Source organism: Neopsephotus bourkii, unplaced genomic scaffold (genome assembly GCF_033783945.1).
Source record: "Neopsephotus bourkii isolate Nb327-2 ecotype Australia unplaced genomic scaffold, CSIRO-AGI_Nbou_v1 NB_484, whole genome shotgun sequence".
Lineage (NCBI taxonomy): Eukaryota > Metazoa > Chordata > Aves > Psittaciformes > Psittacidae > Neopsephotus > Neopsephotus bourkii.
The window spans coordinates 60,807-77,752 of record NW_026900985.1 but is presented as its reverse complement, the minus strand read 5'-3'; the positions used below and the strand labels follow the sequence as shown (position 1 = coordinate 77,752).

Below are 16,946 nucleotides of genomic sequence, written 5' to 3'. Positions count from 1 at the left end.
CAAGTAGTGGCAAAATCTCCCGAGGATTATCCTGACTGAAATAACTTCCAAATTAAAAGACTAATTTTGGTGGTCATCAGCATCTTTGCCATGAGAAGACATGGAGCCTCAGTGACGTGGTATCACCCTACGCTTTAAAACGTACAGAATAGGTATATTAATAATAGCAATAATAATTAAAGCAATTTATTCTTAGAAAAAACTTTCCATTAGTGGCTCTAAACAGCTCCAAGGTGGTTATTATACCTCCTTCTGCCTGTGGGGGAAACTGAGGCAAGCAGAGATTTGCAGTTTGCTCAAGGCTAATAAGCAGCAGAGCTCAGCTTTGCTGAAAACAACACTACCCTAAAATTACTGAGCTATTTTTAACTGGTAAATTATTGAGGAGTTTAAAAACCGTGTTTGGAAATGCTTTCATGAAACATACAAAAGGTGTAAAGGCACCACACTGAAGCACCGGGATAATCACAAGCCCAAGAACACAGGTCTGCTTCCAGTCTCACATCTGCACTGGGAATGTAGGCACTGCTTTGTCTCGATCCCAGTATTCTAAACTAAGTAGTATTTAATTTTTATATAACAAAAGAGACATTTAAAAACAATAAAAGACCTAAGAAACCCTGATTTACATGTGACACTTAAATTTGAGAGAGAACTCCATTTACTTCACAGTTCAGCAAAATATAGAACGGACTTCAATACCTATATAAATTTTAAGATCAGTGATCATTACAGTGGTGGAAATAATCATATTTTGCATGCCAAAAACTTGCATATTCATCTTAAGTGACTTGCCAAAGTAGTTTTACAGTAGATACATCAGTAACTTTGATCAGAAAGGGTTCGGATATAAGACTACAGGCTGAACTGACAGTCATTCTGTTGCAGATAAACAATATAAACCTGGCATTATTTAAAACATGATCCAGAGCTGCCTCTTCATAAAGTATGAGCAGTTTAAATGGCACAAACTAGCTGAATCCCAAAACAATTCCTAAAGCAGGGTGGGGATGCAGGAGATTGCTGCTTTTTTATATTGTTCAGCAACATAAAACACTTCATTACTATTTATATTTATATTTATATTTATTTATTCCAGGTTACAGTAGTTACATTTCAAAATTTACAGGGTTAGGCAAAGAATACATTGTAAATACAATAAAAAACAATAGAGTGTAACAACATTCACTCTAAAGCATAAAGTGAACTTTACCCATGAATCCACTTTCCTCACATTTTCCTTCATTTCACACAGTAAAGCTTTTGTGGTTTTGTTGTTTTTTTTTACCATAATAATAAAATTATAAACTTAAAACATGATCAAACGAGTATCTGTTCTCAGATCAGACCATTTTTTAGACAGCAAAAATTCAAGTCTTGCTTATCAACATTCATTCTTTCAGGCTTTTTGACGACTAGATAGAAAGTATCTTGGATTTGTTTTATCAAAATATACGTGAAGACATAAACCTGCCTTTTTCATTGGTGTTAAGCAAAGGCACATGGAACATGGCTGTGTACTGAAAATACCAAGAAGTAGTGTGCACTTTGTATCTTGCGATAAGATTTATTTTCCCTGATGTCACCTAATGATTCATTAATTATGGAAGCATATATATTAGCCACATCTCTTCCCCAGTTTCACTTGCAAAGTGTATCAGGAGGGTTTTGGAAATCATCACACCCAATTCTGACAGAGCTATGACAGTTAAAGTATTCCCTATGTACATACTGCTTACATTAGGAAAAGGCAAGTAAACACACTCCCCTCCAGAAAACATCACACTTTTGCAAGTACAAACTGCATCTTCCCATGGAAAGGCTAATACAGCATTTGTGCAAAACTTTTTATGGTCCAGACTAATCCCTTGGCTTGGCCAGCCTCTGAGATTTAACAAAGCACTTCAATCACTAACTCAATCAGCCTATTTCCCATGTGCCTTCAGTTTGCTGATCTAACATGATGAGACTAATAAAATTTGTGAGAAAGTCCGATTTCTAGCTTTTTTAATTTTGTTTTGTTTTGCAAGGTACTGTCCATCTCTATCAATCAGCCTGAATATTTTAGCTCATACAGTATGAACTACACATTGCATTTGCTCTCATGCTCCCATGTGAAACTGCAGAGGTCAGCTTAAAAACATCTACTTAACTTGTCTGATTTACACACACCCATCAGGCAAAGGTTTACCCTAAAAGTCAGCTGAAGGATTCTCTGACCAAAAAAACTGCTGAATAAGTTCCGTTTCTAACAAGGTGGAATGATAGTCCCACTGAAATCAGTAGAAAATTTCTACTGTTTTTTAATGAGGATTTAATTTCTTAATGCCCTTGAAACAGTACTCTGAAAAAAAAATAAATTACAGTACATGGATACAGGAAGGGACAAAATACACTAACAAATCAGTGAAAATAAATACATTTCAATTTGGAAAATAACTGCTAAATATAATCCAGTGTCACTGAAATTAAGATTTGTCCTCCAAGTCTTAACTTTAGCAGCTCAGATAAAACAACCTCACAATCCTTCAAAAACACTAAATACACTGTGAACATAAATAGAGATGTCTATTTCTGTCTGAATTATTCTGTCCTACTACTATTAAAAACAACACTGAGGAGCAGTAAATCTGAAAGGTTTAAGATTATTTTCCCTTTTTTGTCTTTTTACCTGCTCTATTTTTTACAACAGAAACACTGAATGAAGTTTCACTGCCTTTGTTTGAATTTCCACTGTATATAACACTTTTTTTTTTTCTAAATAAAACCTGAAAATTCTGATGTTTTATCAGAAGCATGTGAAGCAAAACCCCCAAATGCTCAGATAAAAGGAGGTGTGAAGGGTGGGATTTCCTGCAGACTCCACTAGATGAAGGGCAGCAGCACAAATACCTGGGGAAGAACTTACAGCCTAAGCCTGCAAAAACGCTGCACACTGAATCCCCTGGAAATGCCAAGGACTCCTACATCGGCTCCAATTCTAGGAGCAGATCCTTCAATTCTCCATGTAGTGATTGTCAGTTTGTATTTAGTGACATTTAAATCAATATTTCTTTTGCACTTGCAAATAAAAAAGCTAACAAAGTAGCTGTGTTTTACATGCTACTAAATCCCAACTCTGCAGTCACAGGGGTGTTCAATTACCCCCATGCAGAAACAGATGCTGCATGAAAACACGTATTTCAATTTAAAGATGACAATATAGGAACCTGAATAGGCCAGTGAGGTTTAAGCTGACACCATCTTCCCTGGAACGACATCAGTCTGAACCAGCTGATCTAACTTGATGCCTTTATCTTTCAAATCATACATAAAAATCTTTAAAGAAACAACAAGTTTCTTTGCTCCACTCTTAAGTATAAAACCAGGGCAATTAAAGAAACTAAATTATAGTCTGTGATTCCCTACCTCTGTGCAAAACTCCTTCTGATTTCTCCCCCACTTGTTAAATTTCACGGGTTTGAAGTAATTTCTTGAGATGTGAGCATAAACAGATTCAAAATGTAGCTAGTTTTGAAGTATTTTACTGATAACGCAAGCATAAACTTAGATTCAAAATGTAACTCTGGGTTGGAAAGTTTAATAGTTTCCTTCTGATAATCTTAAAATAGTCTTAAGTAAGGCCAGACTCGTTTAATGAAATATGGAAGAGATTAAAATTTATGTTAAAATTGCAGCTGAAGAAATTTTAACTCCCTGAAAGTTTCTAGTCAAAGCCCTTTGAAAACAAGAGGTTGTAATGGAAATCATGAGAAACTTAATTGCAGACATATAACATAGCAAAGATATTTCCAGGAGAAAAAGTAAAACATAATCTGAAATTACATATTGGGAATCTGCTTTTTCAGAGATGCCAAAGGCTGTCGCCACACACATTTAAAATACAGACTAATCACTAGGATCTGAAGGTTGGTTTCTTCAGTGCTCCGCATTTTTCAAAATCACAATACAAAGCAAGAAGAGAGATGCTTCAGTTTAGACCAAACAGTCAGCTGTCTGGTCTAAGATGCACACTTCATCTTAAGAGCTGATTTATGGCAGCTGAAGATCTGGCTACAGTTTTGAGGCAAGTGAAAAGAGCAACTCAACCAAATCATATTTATCATTTACAGAATAATTTATAACCACTGGTCTTGCACACATGTTCTCCACACTATGTAGCTTTTGTAGGGGAACTTCAGTTAAAAATATATCTAATAGGAACTATTCCCTCAGTATTCTGGGTGTCTTGGAGTAATTTTACCCTAGAGAACGCATAGCTTTAAAATCTGTATGCTCAACTGATGTAATCTGCTTGTTCCTTCACATTCACAGCTGCTTGCAATTGAAAACAACAATTAACAGTAATGGATAAAAATGTTTGAAAGTTTTAAATTTTTGCCTGTAGCAACAAAATCCAAAATTTATCTATTAACACACTGAATTATTTCAATGGGTTTTTTTTTAAGATTACCTAACCAAAGAGATGGGGAAAGAACAAGAAAGACAGAATGAAGGATACCTCATTGTATATAGAACGCACCTTTTGCTTATAACTAAGTGACTTGGACCCCAGGTGGACTCTATAACAACGATAAGGAAGAGAACTCTTCAGTTAATGTTTAGGGAAACCAGTCAGAACCAACTAAGCGGCTGGCAAACGGACAAGGACGGCCAGCTCCAAACTTCAGCCAAAGGATGAAGTGATGAAGACAAAGGTGATGAAGAAATGACCACCAGGGGTCTCAAAAATCACTACCACATTACTGTGCGCATGTGGGAAGAATTTTCTAGAGATACGATGCAATGCATAAGTAACTTCATGAATATGCATGTAATGTAATGAATTTGTATATTTAATTATTGTATCATCACAGCTTGTTTGGTGCTCGAGTGGGACATGCTTGGAGGAGCTAACCCCCATGTTTCCCAACACCGCAATAAAGAATACCTGCTTGTTAACTTAAGTTTTGTTGGTGAGTTTTTAGAGTTTTTCTACTAACCACCAGGTCATTGAAGACTGGCAGGAATCTCACTGGCTACATCCCTAACAAAATTATTACCCATTTATGAGACCCCTACACAAAGATGTTTCAATCTGAGAGGCAAGTTCAACCAATCCCCTGAAACAATTTGTTTCTGAAATACCTAATTGCTCCATATATACAGTTTGATAAAAAAGGTTAACAGCATGCTTACAGACATACTGAGTTAAGTGACTCTTGCACATCAAAAAAGAAACCAGTCACTGCAAAAGGCTGCTTCTGCATGCATGGGAAGATTTGTAAAATCATCATGCTTTAAAATAGGCTGCTCTTATTATCTGCATAAAGGATATGTGTGTGTATATATATATGTATATATATAAACCTATAAACACCAAAAGGATATGATTGTTCTTAGTATCAGCAAATAATCTTCCCTGAAGGTTCTTGAATTTTAAATGGATGAGGACAAGGTATTGAATTACAAACATAAAATAACTTATTTAACTTCTACCTGAAATACAATTTCAGATGAGGAAGTTTTCTTACAAGTTTACATCAAAATCTTTGTATCAAAATTATGTGTGAAGCTGATCTGCAAAGAATTTATTCCAGTACTTAAAAACTATCTCCTGCATAGTCTTTCAAACAGTTACTATGAAAATAAAACAATTCTCTAACCACATCAGTTTTCAATGAAGGCATCACACACCCAAGAAAAAAAAAAAAAAAGACAGTCTGGCCAAGTATTATACTGATAACAAAAAGCATTTCTTAAGTTCCTGTTACAGGTTTGATCCAAAACCCCACATAAATTAATGGAAAAACTCCCACTGACTTCAGGAAGGAAAAAAATAAAATAAAATAAAATCAGTGGTTACTTCGAACAGGAAGGAATTACACTAAAATAATCAGGGGGGAGCAAAAATGACTGTGGTTTAAAAAGCAAAATAACAGAGCTAAAGTGTTCTCTCACTATGTCTATGCAGACTTCCAATTTCCATTATTAGAACTTCGATTTAATTTGGATTAGAAACTTTTAGCAAGTTCTATCTGATGATAAATATACATTTTTGGTAGCTACAGAGAAGTTACTTCACATGAAGAAAGGTCTTAATGAAGACATGACCAAAAAATCCCTGCGTGTACTGATAATAGTAAGAATTAAATAGAGATTTCTAATATATAGTATAAATTAATCCTACTTTAAACATCACAGTTTCAAGCCTGCCTATTTAGAGTAACTATAAGTATTAAAAAGATTCCACACAACAGCAACCTATTGTATTATTTAAATGAAACTGATGTTCTGGCATTCCCCATAACAGGTAAGAAATTATTTCAGTGGCATTTGAATGCGGTTTAGAAGCAGCTCATGCTGTCTGACATGGACCAGCAACCCATCCCTTCAGACCACCACAGTGTTTACTAACCCAACTGTCAAGCCTTCCTTTAAATTCCTATGCCAAGGCTCAATCCATCCACTGGTGGCTGCTTATCTCAGGTCTGACACAACTATTTTTATTCCAGCATGAAGGATGCAGCTCAATTGTATATACAGAAGGAAGCAGCAGTGCCTTGTGTGCACAGGTTATGCACATACATGTAGTTGGATGTGATTCATCTCCCCAGACTTCAGCCAGAAGTTACCTATCCTAAACTGTTTGTAAGGGAAGTTTAGACAACTAATGGAAGAGGAAGACATTGCCAGGAGGTATCCTCTCTAGGTGCTTACCTCTTCCCATTGTCTCAGGAGATCCACATAACAGCAAAGTAGGCACCTAAAAATAGAGGAGATGACTTCCATCCAAACTGAACACACACACATATATATATACACACATATACACGTGCATACTTGTGCACACAGTGTAAGACAGCTGCTTCCATAAATGTGCTATGTGCAACACAGTAGTGACATTAATAAAAACTCTGGACAGAAAATGAACTACTAAAAGGGAGACCAGAAAAAAAAGGCAAATCAGTTGTGCACATATAGTTAAACCTTTAGGGTAAGCTTATTCATTACTTCTGCCTAAAAAAGGGAAGAAGAAAGAACTAATGTTTGACATTTTCAAGCTGTAAAACTTGGGAGTAAACAGTTAAAGAAATGTTATAGGTCTGTACCTAGTCTGGTTCTCTAGAGTACTTTACATATTCAAATATAAAACTTATTTCCTCACATAAATGTTTTAACATGCAAAAAGAGCATTTGGATGAATACTCTGAATGCTCCTAACGTAGCAGGCATAGGTCTGCTGATTTTGGGGTAGCTAAAGGGATTTTAAGTTATATTTTCCCAAGTTTTGTGATGAAACTTAGGCTGGTTTCCCTCATACACACCTTTAAAGGTGTTTGTATGTGTGTGCTGGCACACGCATGTGGGTAGACTCTGGGTTTTTTTAAACTACATATATATTCTCTGTAAATTAAAAAACAATTATACCATGGTAATAAAATCCCAAAGAGAAAAATCAAAACAAACATATATGAAGAAAAAAGCAAACCTTGTTTAAAGCATAATCCAAAACAACATCAATATTGCAAAGATCAGAATTTGTTAAGTTTATGATTGATTCAGATCAGGCTCTGCAATATTCCCATTCTCTGGAAAGATAGGTGAAAAATTGTTATTAAAAGTCGCTGGGATCTCTATCATATCATCAACATTTTGATAGCCCATGTAAGAACTGAATGACTGCTGTGGAAGTATTTGGCTACCAGGCATCTGTAGGAAAGCCCCTGACTGTGTGGTAGGGGGGATTCTTTGGCCAACTAGTTGAATTTTAGGTTCCCTGGGCTCCAGTTGTTGCTTGCTTTCTTCATCTGTGTCAAGATGGGTTAGCTTTTCTATCCACATGCGAAATTTCTCCTCTGTCTGCCTCTGCATCTCGGCAAAGCAGTTCATGGCCTCTTCCAGGACATTGCCTATGCAGTTCCTATCCCACACGGTGCCCCTGTCAAGCAATCCTGGAATTTCCCTGGTCGCTCCTCCAGATCCCCCAGCACGAATGAAGCCAGCTTTAAAGACATTGAGGCCATTTGATAAGACATCATTAAGTAAGAACATAAAACTGTTTATCAACGCATGTTAGCTCAGGAAAACAACTTTTCTAATTGTGTCCCATGGATATGACAACAGGGGAGAAATTAACAAATATTAACCAACAGTACTACTGTCAAAAATAATTAACATTTTCACACTTACTGAGTTTATAATGGAAATTTTGGCTTCGAAATTATTTTTATCCTAGAATTCTCAGAAAACCCTGCCACAAAGGTTTTTTCCCCTATAAATAAACCAAAGTAGTCCAGTTCTCTTGCAATTTCTGTTTAGAATACAACTGAAAGTGTCAAAACATTATACAGTAACGTTTAATTCTGTTATGCTGAGATCCAAATACTATTAACTGAGAAGACTGAATAATTACGCATCACTTTACTTACATACTTGAACCTTTTTATAATGGACTGTTAAATGCAGTCAAAATCGTACACAACAGAGATAAAGGCTGATATTGCAACTGCAGCATCTGAAGTAGCTAAGCCCAAAACTCTTGGTCCAGTTTTGGGGAACACAATGAACACCAGTGAAGAAAATACACAATACAGACATGTATGAACATGAGAAGGTATGTGAATGCCATCCTGGTAAACGAGGTGAAAGCAACATCTGCTAGGTGTGACGGACACAGCTACATCACAACGACATGCCCACATGACACAACCTCACACCAATCAGAAGCATGCCTTTCATCACATGAGCCACTGGCTTTGCAGCATTTCTGGTATCAACTCTAGGAAAAGCAGAAAACCAGACAGGGCACAGTTGGAAGGAAACTGTTCTCCTTCCTTCTATCCATCAAAAAGATGGTTGAAATTACTGGCTTTGGGATTATCAGTAAGAACTTTAGCAGCAAGGACAGAAGGCCGTTCTCATTTATTTACTCTAAGTATCAGTAAAGAAAAGGCAATGGTATCTATATTTTTGAGTTTGGAGTTCACTCAGGAATCCTCTAGAAGCAGTAAAACCCCAAGAAAAGAGGCTCTGTAGCTGTTTGAGGAGTAATAATATGTGCATGCTGTCCAAACACACAAATGTTTCCTAAGTAAATTCCAAAACAAGACAAGCACCACATTAAACTACACAAAGCACTTGCAGAATGTGACAATTTAATACGTAAATGTGAAACTTGTGGGATCCTAGAAATAGCTAATTTCTCTTAGCTTCAGACTAATAGAAAATACCCTAAGAATGAGAAAAATCATTGCACAACCTAAGTAAATATTTACTAATAAAAACATAAGGCACTAAATCTTTATTGGGATTTCACTGTGCACATGAAACTGCAGTGTTACTTACATAATACATTCTTTTTAGCAGCTATTTAAATGAGGTATACATAATTCCATCAGTAACAGCCAAACAAAGCCCAGGGTCATTCCCTTATTTCCAAGCAGTAGCAATGCTACCTGTCGGGGGCCAAAACCATTCTGTTTTTAAACCCTTGCTTTACACTCTCCCATCTGTTTACCTGTTAGGCAGGCTGGAAATTCAGCATTCAGGTCCTCTGCTCAAAAATACATTACTTTATAGCAACAAATTTACATCCCTCCAACTGCATTTTAACTAAAACTAATTAAATAAAATGCCTTCCCCCCCCCCCCCAAAATGTCATTCTTTATTTATAATTGTGTCTTTTTTCTCCCTGAAAAAAACCACCAAGCTTCTTTTTGTTCATGTACTCCTAGAGTGGAACATCCAATACAATTCTGGGTTTGTTTCTTTTTTACTTTATTCAGGGTTGTAATCCTAAGATCAAGTAACTACAGGGCAATCTTTCTGATTTTCACATGTTTATGATCAGACACATTTAAGTAATGTTGAATAACTTTAAACTGCAATTTAAGTAAAAACTGTTGGTGGTGATGTGTGATTTTTGCTAGCTCAACTTTCAGCGTCAAGAATGAACTAGCATGATGAAAGTTGACAAAACCAATTTGTAAACTGAATAAACTATGCTTTGAAATATATCTCACTCTGCAATACTAGTTTTTAAAGGCATCATTTATAGTATATCTAGAATTTACAGTAGCAGCAAATCAATGTTTCAAATGCTGCCCTTGCAGTTCTTGTAAGTCTTGTCTTTACTGGTGGCCTTCATGGTTAGAAAGCAAATCAAGCCTAAAAATGCGTTTTTATTGTATTAAGAATGCTAGCATTTATCTAACTGTTCCTTTTGCTATATAGAAACTTAAAGCTCTATAGTTTTTCAAGTTACGCCAATATAAAAGGTAATTTGCAATCTCAAAGGAGTCAGAATCCAAGAATCGTATCTTACTTTCAAGACAACACCTCCTGCAAAACAGCACCTAAGAAATATCCCAATGCTGTCTCTTTATGGGATCTTTGAAATACTATCTAAATAATAACCAAATCCAAGGTTACTTAATTCAGGAAGTCTGACAACGTAACAATTTAAAATATGTCACATCTTCATTCTCATTAGCAATCGTGGATGATTCCTCCATCTCATTATGCTACCATTTCCAAGTTAAGAGTGATTTGCAGAAAGATACGCAACAGATGTTTTTCAAAGATCATCCTCTTACGACATAAACACTAACTGCTGTTTCCTTAAGAATGACAAAATCCTAAATGCCAACAGAGAGGCTTAATCATTAAAAGAAATTTCTCCTCATCTGCAGTAATTCAAAAATCATGGCATTCCCTTCATTAATGAGATGAAGATTAGGACTGAGCAGGTGAGTGAAAAAATTCTCAGTAGCATCCATGAAGTTTAGATTGAAACTGTATTTTTGGGTGTAAATTAACACCACATAATGCATTCAGAAAAACATAACATGCATTTTGAATAGCTCCTATTGAGCTCACAGTATTTGAAGTACCACCAGTGAGATGTCAATTCTTTACTCTTACGTCTTTCTTGAGAAGACAGACAAGCCTGCCAGTATTGTAACCCACATCACATTTGAATTCAGCAGACAGAATTGACTCTATTACAAAACACCTCAGTTTACAACTTCATGGCATTGTTATGTATCTCACTAAACATTTCCCTTACCTTACTTATTTAGCCAAACTTATTTCAGAGCCAGTGATGTGGATAATTTGAGAAAAATAACTGCACTATTACAATGGAAGAGGCTCATTTACACAACAGGAAAGATTACAGTGTTCTCAAATGCAGCACTTTAATTTTCAGACCACACACAAGCCAACTGTCTCCTGTAACACTATGTGAGTTAAGAGCCACAGTATGATGACATAACCTCCATGCATGAAAGGCCACATTAACTGTCACTAAAAGTTTTTGAGCATCTCTTTTGGCAAAGTGATTATTCAGACAACAGCCGTTTGAAAATCGGTAATGAAACAACAACCAACCAAAACTATACCTGAAGTGTCCAAATACAGGAAGACTAAGAGGAACACAGCCTACCTGTACAACTCCTCTGCATCAATGCATACAGACCTTTTCCAAAAGTAAAGGTAAAAGTCTTTTCATGCTTCATTCCCTCTAACAGGCACATTCTAGTTTCTTGATATTAAAGTTCAAGCCTCAAGATAACCCGCTTAGCTTTTAACTATCTTCAGAGGACACTCATGGCCCTGATTTTCCAGTAATGTTTTTGATACCTTGTATTATTTTCTAACTACATGCTCATTCCCTAAATTTTGAGGATATTCACAGTTTAACACTAAGGGCACTAAAGCAGCTTCCTAGTCAAATAAAAAAAAAAAAAAAAAAAAAAAAAAGACAATTCAAGGTAAGCACTTTGCCAGTTCCAAGAAGAGGGATCGCAGATGGCACGTGAACTTGCCACTGCAACCAAGACCTGAGAGTCCTTCTCAGGCTCCTAGCTCCATAGCATCTGTTCAGACCACAACATTTCATTAACCCACAAGTAGGACAAGATGAATTTTTGGCCAACCTTGTCCTTATCTCTACAGAGAATACTTTTCTCTTGTACTTGGAGACTGTTTCCCACAAACCAAAGTTGCTTCTATTTAAAAGAAAACCACGATGTGGCAGGTGCACATTGCCCCTAAGTCCAAAACAACTGCTCAGAAGTTTTAGTGTCTTAAATGCACTTTAGTATCAAGCTCTCCCACATCTTGCTCTGCAGGTAAACTTGGGTCTTGGTGTCATTACCACTGAATAAACAAGCTCTTCAGTGCACTGCAATGGGACCTTTTCACTAAAGGCTTCTCACAGTTAAGACAGAGAACTCTAAACACAGATATGCCTTAGTGACACTGAAAAAGCACCCTAGAGTGGTTTCAGGTCCATGCAATAGAAGTAAACAATCTAAGCAGACTTGAAAATACCATGTCATGCCTTTCCAGGTCACAAGGTACTTCTATAACTTTAAAAAATAACATAACCTGAGGGTTTTATTGTGTATGGTTTGGGGTTTTTGAGGGCTGAGGGGGAACCTGTCCCAAAACTCAATGAAATAAGTCTTGTTTGACAGGCTATAAACCAGGCTTTAATTACCCAGCAAGTGTAAATATAGTAAATATAGGCACAAAACTAAGAAAGCTGTAAGTTTAACTACTAAAATTATTTTCACCAATTTAGATCTCTATTGGACGTTTACTACACAATAATTATAGGAGGACCATGCGTTTGCCAGACTTTGTAATAATAAACATTAATTTCCTTTGTGCAACCTGCTTCCTAGCGGTATGTGGGAAAAATGCCACTTCTCATGGTGCCAAAGCCATACACCATAAGCAAGTCAGTTAAAACACAGTTATTTGTAAAATCTGCTGCAAATATTTTAAATAATTCATCTAGAAAATGTTAGTTCAGCAACGTAAGACTCAATTATTGCGGTTTTCCTTTAAATGTTCTTGTCCTGTGTAAGCTGATATTTATCTCAAAAAAATCCCCAAACTTGTAGCACAAGAGGCAAAAAGGCATGTAACCCAGCAAAAACTGCCAAGCCAAAAGGTTTCTTTTTACGTGTTTTTATTTCTGATTGCATATGGTGATGGTTCTATGGTATAATATGCTGCAAGAGTAATTCACACAAGCTCCTGTCCATAGCACTTGAGCTAATAAAATAACAGACTCGGTAGACAGAATTCATCTTTCTTTTGCTAACAAAGTCATGAGAAGGCCATTGTAACTTGCTGCCTTTAATCTTAAAATGGATGTGTCAGAAACGAAACTTTCTATAGACATTAAAGATCCTATGTCAAAGGAAAATAGTAACAGCTTTGTCTCAAGTGTTAAAAATTTGGGGGTGGAAATAGCTTGGGTACCTGCACAAACAAATTCATGTTTATCTCCTAAAATAGGTGACCAGCTGTGATCTGCAAGAATTTAAAGTAAGGCTAAGTAGGTCTATCATGCACTGAAATGTAGAGCTGAAAGCAATGGCAAGCACAATAGTGAACAGGGCCTTCCTGTGACACAGCAAGAGGTTTGCCATGTTATTTCTAATACAGATGCTGAGCTGTGGTCTTAATATATTAAAACAAAGCTGGCCACTTATCTTAAGAATGTATTTACTACATTATCACCATCTAATGGGATTTGACAGCACTGACAGGAGTTCATAGAGGCTTGCAAAGGAAAATATCTGAAAATTCCAGAATTCAAAGATAGTCTTTCCTCCAATTTACCATTCCTATGCTTTGCTGGAGTGCAGAAGTGCACTGAAACCTTGGAACAGATTTTATAATTTGCCCATGTCTTGTTAATATACTGCAGTCTTCAAATTTACACAGAGCTGCAGTTCTCCTGTTTTTTCTCAAGTGTCACTCATCTAACTTAACATGACGGCTGAGAACAATGGCAGATGCGTTACAGTTCAGTTTAAAAAACATCCTCTACCTGGTATCTCTGTAGTGATTGTCTTGCTGCTCCCTGAAACCTCTTCATCATCCTCTGATGAGCTTGTGCTCGACTCACACGTCAGGTCACTATCACTGGTACTGCTGTCCTGCAGCAGGTTGTACTTCTTGCGAGCAGCTGCTTCCCGTTTCTGTCTCAAGAGCCGGATTCTTTCCTTGTGCTTTTGGCTTCGATGACCTTTTACTTTGGTAACTCGACCATTCTGCTTATCAACAGACTGTCGGTTTTTCTTGGCAGCCATTGTTGAAGTTTCACTTTCAGACCTGGATCGCCTGGATTTCCTCCCAGTTGCAACCCCAGATGCTGCCGAAGGATCTTCCTCTACAACAGCTTCAGCCTGACAGGGCTCATTCTCTTCTGTGGAAGACAATGTATCTGAGTCAGCCAAATGCCCACTGGAAGAAGGGGAAAGCATGCAATGATTAGAAGAGTCACTCTCATAAACTCGACCACCCATTGGCTTATCACTCTCCGTAGATGCTAGCTGAGACTCTGAGGAGTCTCGCCTTAGTTCCATCAGTAAGCAAGGCATTGAGGACAGCACTGCAGAGTCTGCTGCAATGGGCACATTGTCTTTCTGAGTGTGTGTCTCAAGTTCTATAGGTCCATCTTCATCAGGAACAGTCTCTTGCTTTTCAGAAGTCTTTGGTGGAACTTGTGAATCAAGAAGTTCTTCTGCTTTTCCCACCGCCTCCATCTTCATTTCAGAACACCAAGGTCCTCCTGGTCTCAAAGCATGGAGCACGTGGTCTGGAAGACTGGATGAACAGGAGATGGACTTCAGCAATGCAGCAGCCTGCACAAAAACACAACAGTAAGAATAATTTACCCAATTAACTCAGTCCTGCTCTTTACACTATTACCTAAACAACTCAGGGCTTTCAATTACAGTTTAGTTCAGTATTGTATTGGTTTTCTTCTTTTACTTCTTCCTCGTGGACCCATCTTGGTACACATCCATGAAAGATGGTACTGGAATCACCTCACTAGAATAATTGGAACAGATCAGAAAATAATAAAAATATTTCTAAATGCTCACTTTATAAAACATAAATCAATATATTATAAGCAACACATGCTAAACCTCTTTAACTAGAACTTTAAACATATTTTAATGAAGAATTGTAGCCCTTGTGAACAATGCCAGCCTGAAAATTCCAAGACTTAGTGGTCATCTACCACAACAGATGGGACTACACTTCAGTTTTCTGTATCTATGAGAAATCTGCTTTCAGCTGACAGAACGTCAACCTTATAAAATTACAACAGCTTTACGGTAATGTGCAAACTTAAAGTGGTAACACGGTACAGGAGAAATACGGTCACTTTGACCAGAAACCAAGCAGCTGCTGAACATTAATCTAGCAAGACTACAAACACCTTCCTTTCCCAAGTGGCACTGCTCTGCCAGTAGGTCTTACATACCAAAGACATATCTACAAGTGACATGAAAGGACACTAAACTGTCAGAGACATGTGGTTTATGACACCTACAGGCAATGTCTTCAGAAGCATTAGCTACGTGTAACACAGATTTGCTGTCACTGCACAACCACCATGGATGGTGGTGAGTCACACAGAGACTTTGGAAGTGTACCTAATACTAAAGTACTCCCTGAATGTCTTCCACACAAGTCCTGGTTATATGAGAACCTATAGGCTGACCTAGTTTCTCTCAAATCTGCAAGGAAAACAGCATCAAACAGTATGGGCTGCAAGCAAGAAACGGTGTCCACCTACACCAGTATCTTACACTGTACTTCAAGTTATTATTTAACAAACTGCATTGCCTCACTGTAAATGCAAAACCCAAGCTATTTATCTGACTAGTAACCTGCACATTACCAACCCAAAATCACCTGCAGCAGCTTCAGGGAACTTTTGTTTGAAAGACCAGTAGCTATCATTCTAGCTTTGTTGATCACTCTTTGCCTTCCACCTACATTTTCCCACAGAATTTAACACAGAATAAAGATCTTTCAATTACCACATTTGCTTACAGATGAACGGTACAGAACAAATCGTTCTTGGGTCTAAAAGCACAGGAAATGATAAATTTATGGCACTTGAAAAGAAAATGTAGACAAGAAAAAGCAGCAGTTGGATTTAATCTACTGTTTTAACTTCTGCAGACCAGGGCAATTAGCACTTGAGCAGCCTGAGAAAGCATCAATGGTTCAGAAAGAGATTCTCTGTACCCTCACAATCCTTCTTCGTTTTTCAGATCCATCCCAAGCTGCCTGTAATTGTATGTATTTAACTGCATGATGCTTCCCCTCTAACTGCACTATGGAATAAGGCTACTTCCCTACTTCTAACAGCTATAACAGAAAGCTCAGTGTTGTCCTCTCTTCCCTAACCCACTTTTAAAACTTCATTTCTAAAGAATATTAAAGGTGAGGTGAGGGAAAAAATAACCAACCTAAAACCCCAAACAAACAGTAAACCCAGCATTTTACTTCAAAAAAAAAAAAAAAAAAAAGATAAAATACATACTAAACATTTAAAGAAAAATATTTGCTCATACTTGCACTGAGTATAACTCTTGAAAGCAGCTTAAAAGAATTTCAGGATAAGGTAATTTAATCTAGGGAATAAATATCACATAATAACCAGCTTATTTCTAAGGCCACAGCACAGCAGGAACAAACTCAAATGATGAATACACATTCTAAGAAACAACTGCATCCAAATACTGCAATAAAGCCAGTATTTCTACGTATTTTTCATCCACAAATGTACATTATCAAATCATTTTCCTATTATACAGACAAGTAAACCACAGATTTGATGACTGAATGAAGGGCCAAGAGTTATACACAGCAGGCTATGTATTGTACCTGCTTGTGAAACTCGCAGTTCTGCTCTGGTCTTCCACTTTGAAAAGAAATATGAGTTTTGAAATGTATATGCAAGGAAAAATTTGGTTGCTCCAACACATACCAGGAGATATTAGCCTAGCCAAAAGAAATGTACTTAAATATTCATGCTAATAATTGCCGAATAGCTTCTGCACTAATCATCCTTTTAGCCTAAGGAACGCAAAGAACAGAGCTTGACACAAAACCGAAGGACAGCTAAAGTGAACTCA

The 16,946-nt window shown here is 37.0% G+C and overlaps 1 protein-coding gene across 3 annotated transcripts in view; it reads right to left on the bottom strand.

The window, feature by feature from the left end:
• ARK2N (arkadia (RNF111) N-terminal like PKA signaling regulator 2N) overlaps positions 1–16,946 on the bottom strand; it is a 52,817-nt gene that overhangs the window by 14,493 nt on the left and 21,378 nt on the right. The window contains exons 1-2 of one of the 3 annotated variants that reach the window (XM_061350372.1): positions 15,453–15,895; positions 13,835–14,651 (exon numbers count right to left, since the gene is read on the bottom strand). In XM_061350372.1, coding sequence (XP_061206356.1) covers positions 13,835–14,558 — 724 coding nt within the window. In that variant the 5' untranslated portion in view covers positions 14,559–14,651; positions 15,453–15,895. Of the gene's footprint in view, positions 1–7,520; positions 7,986–13,834; positions 14,652–15,452; positions 15,896–16,946 lie in introns of those variants that run through there. The other 2 variants (XM_061350371.1, XM_061350370.1) reach the window with 2 other exon arrangements.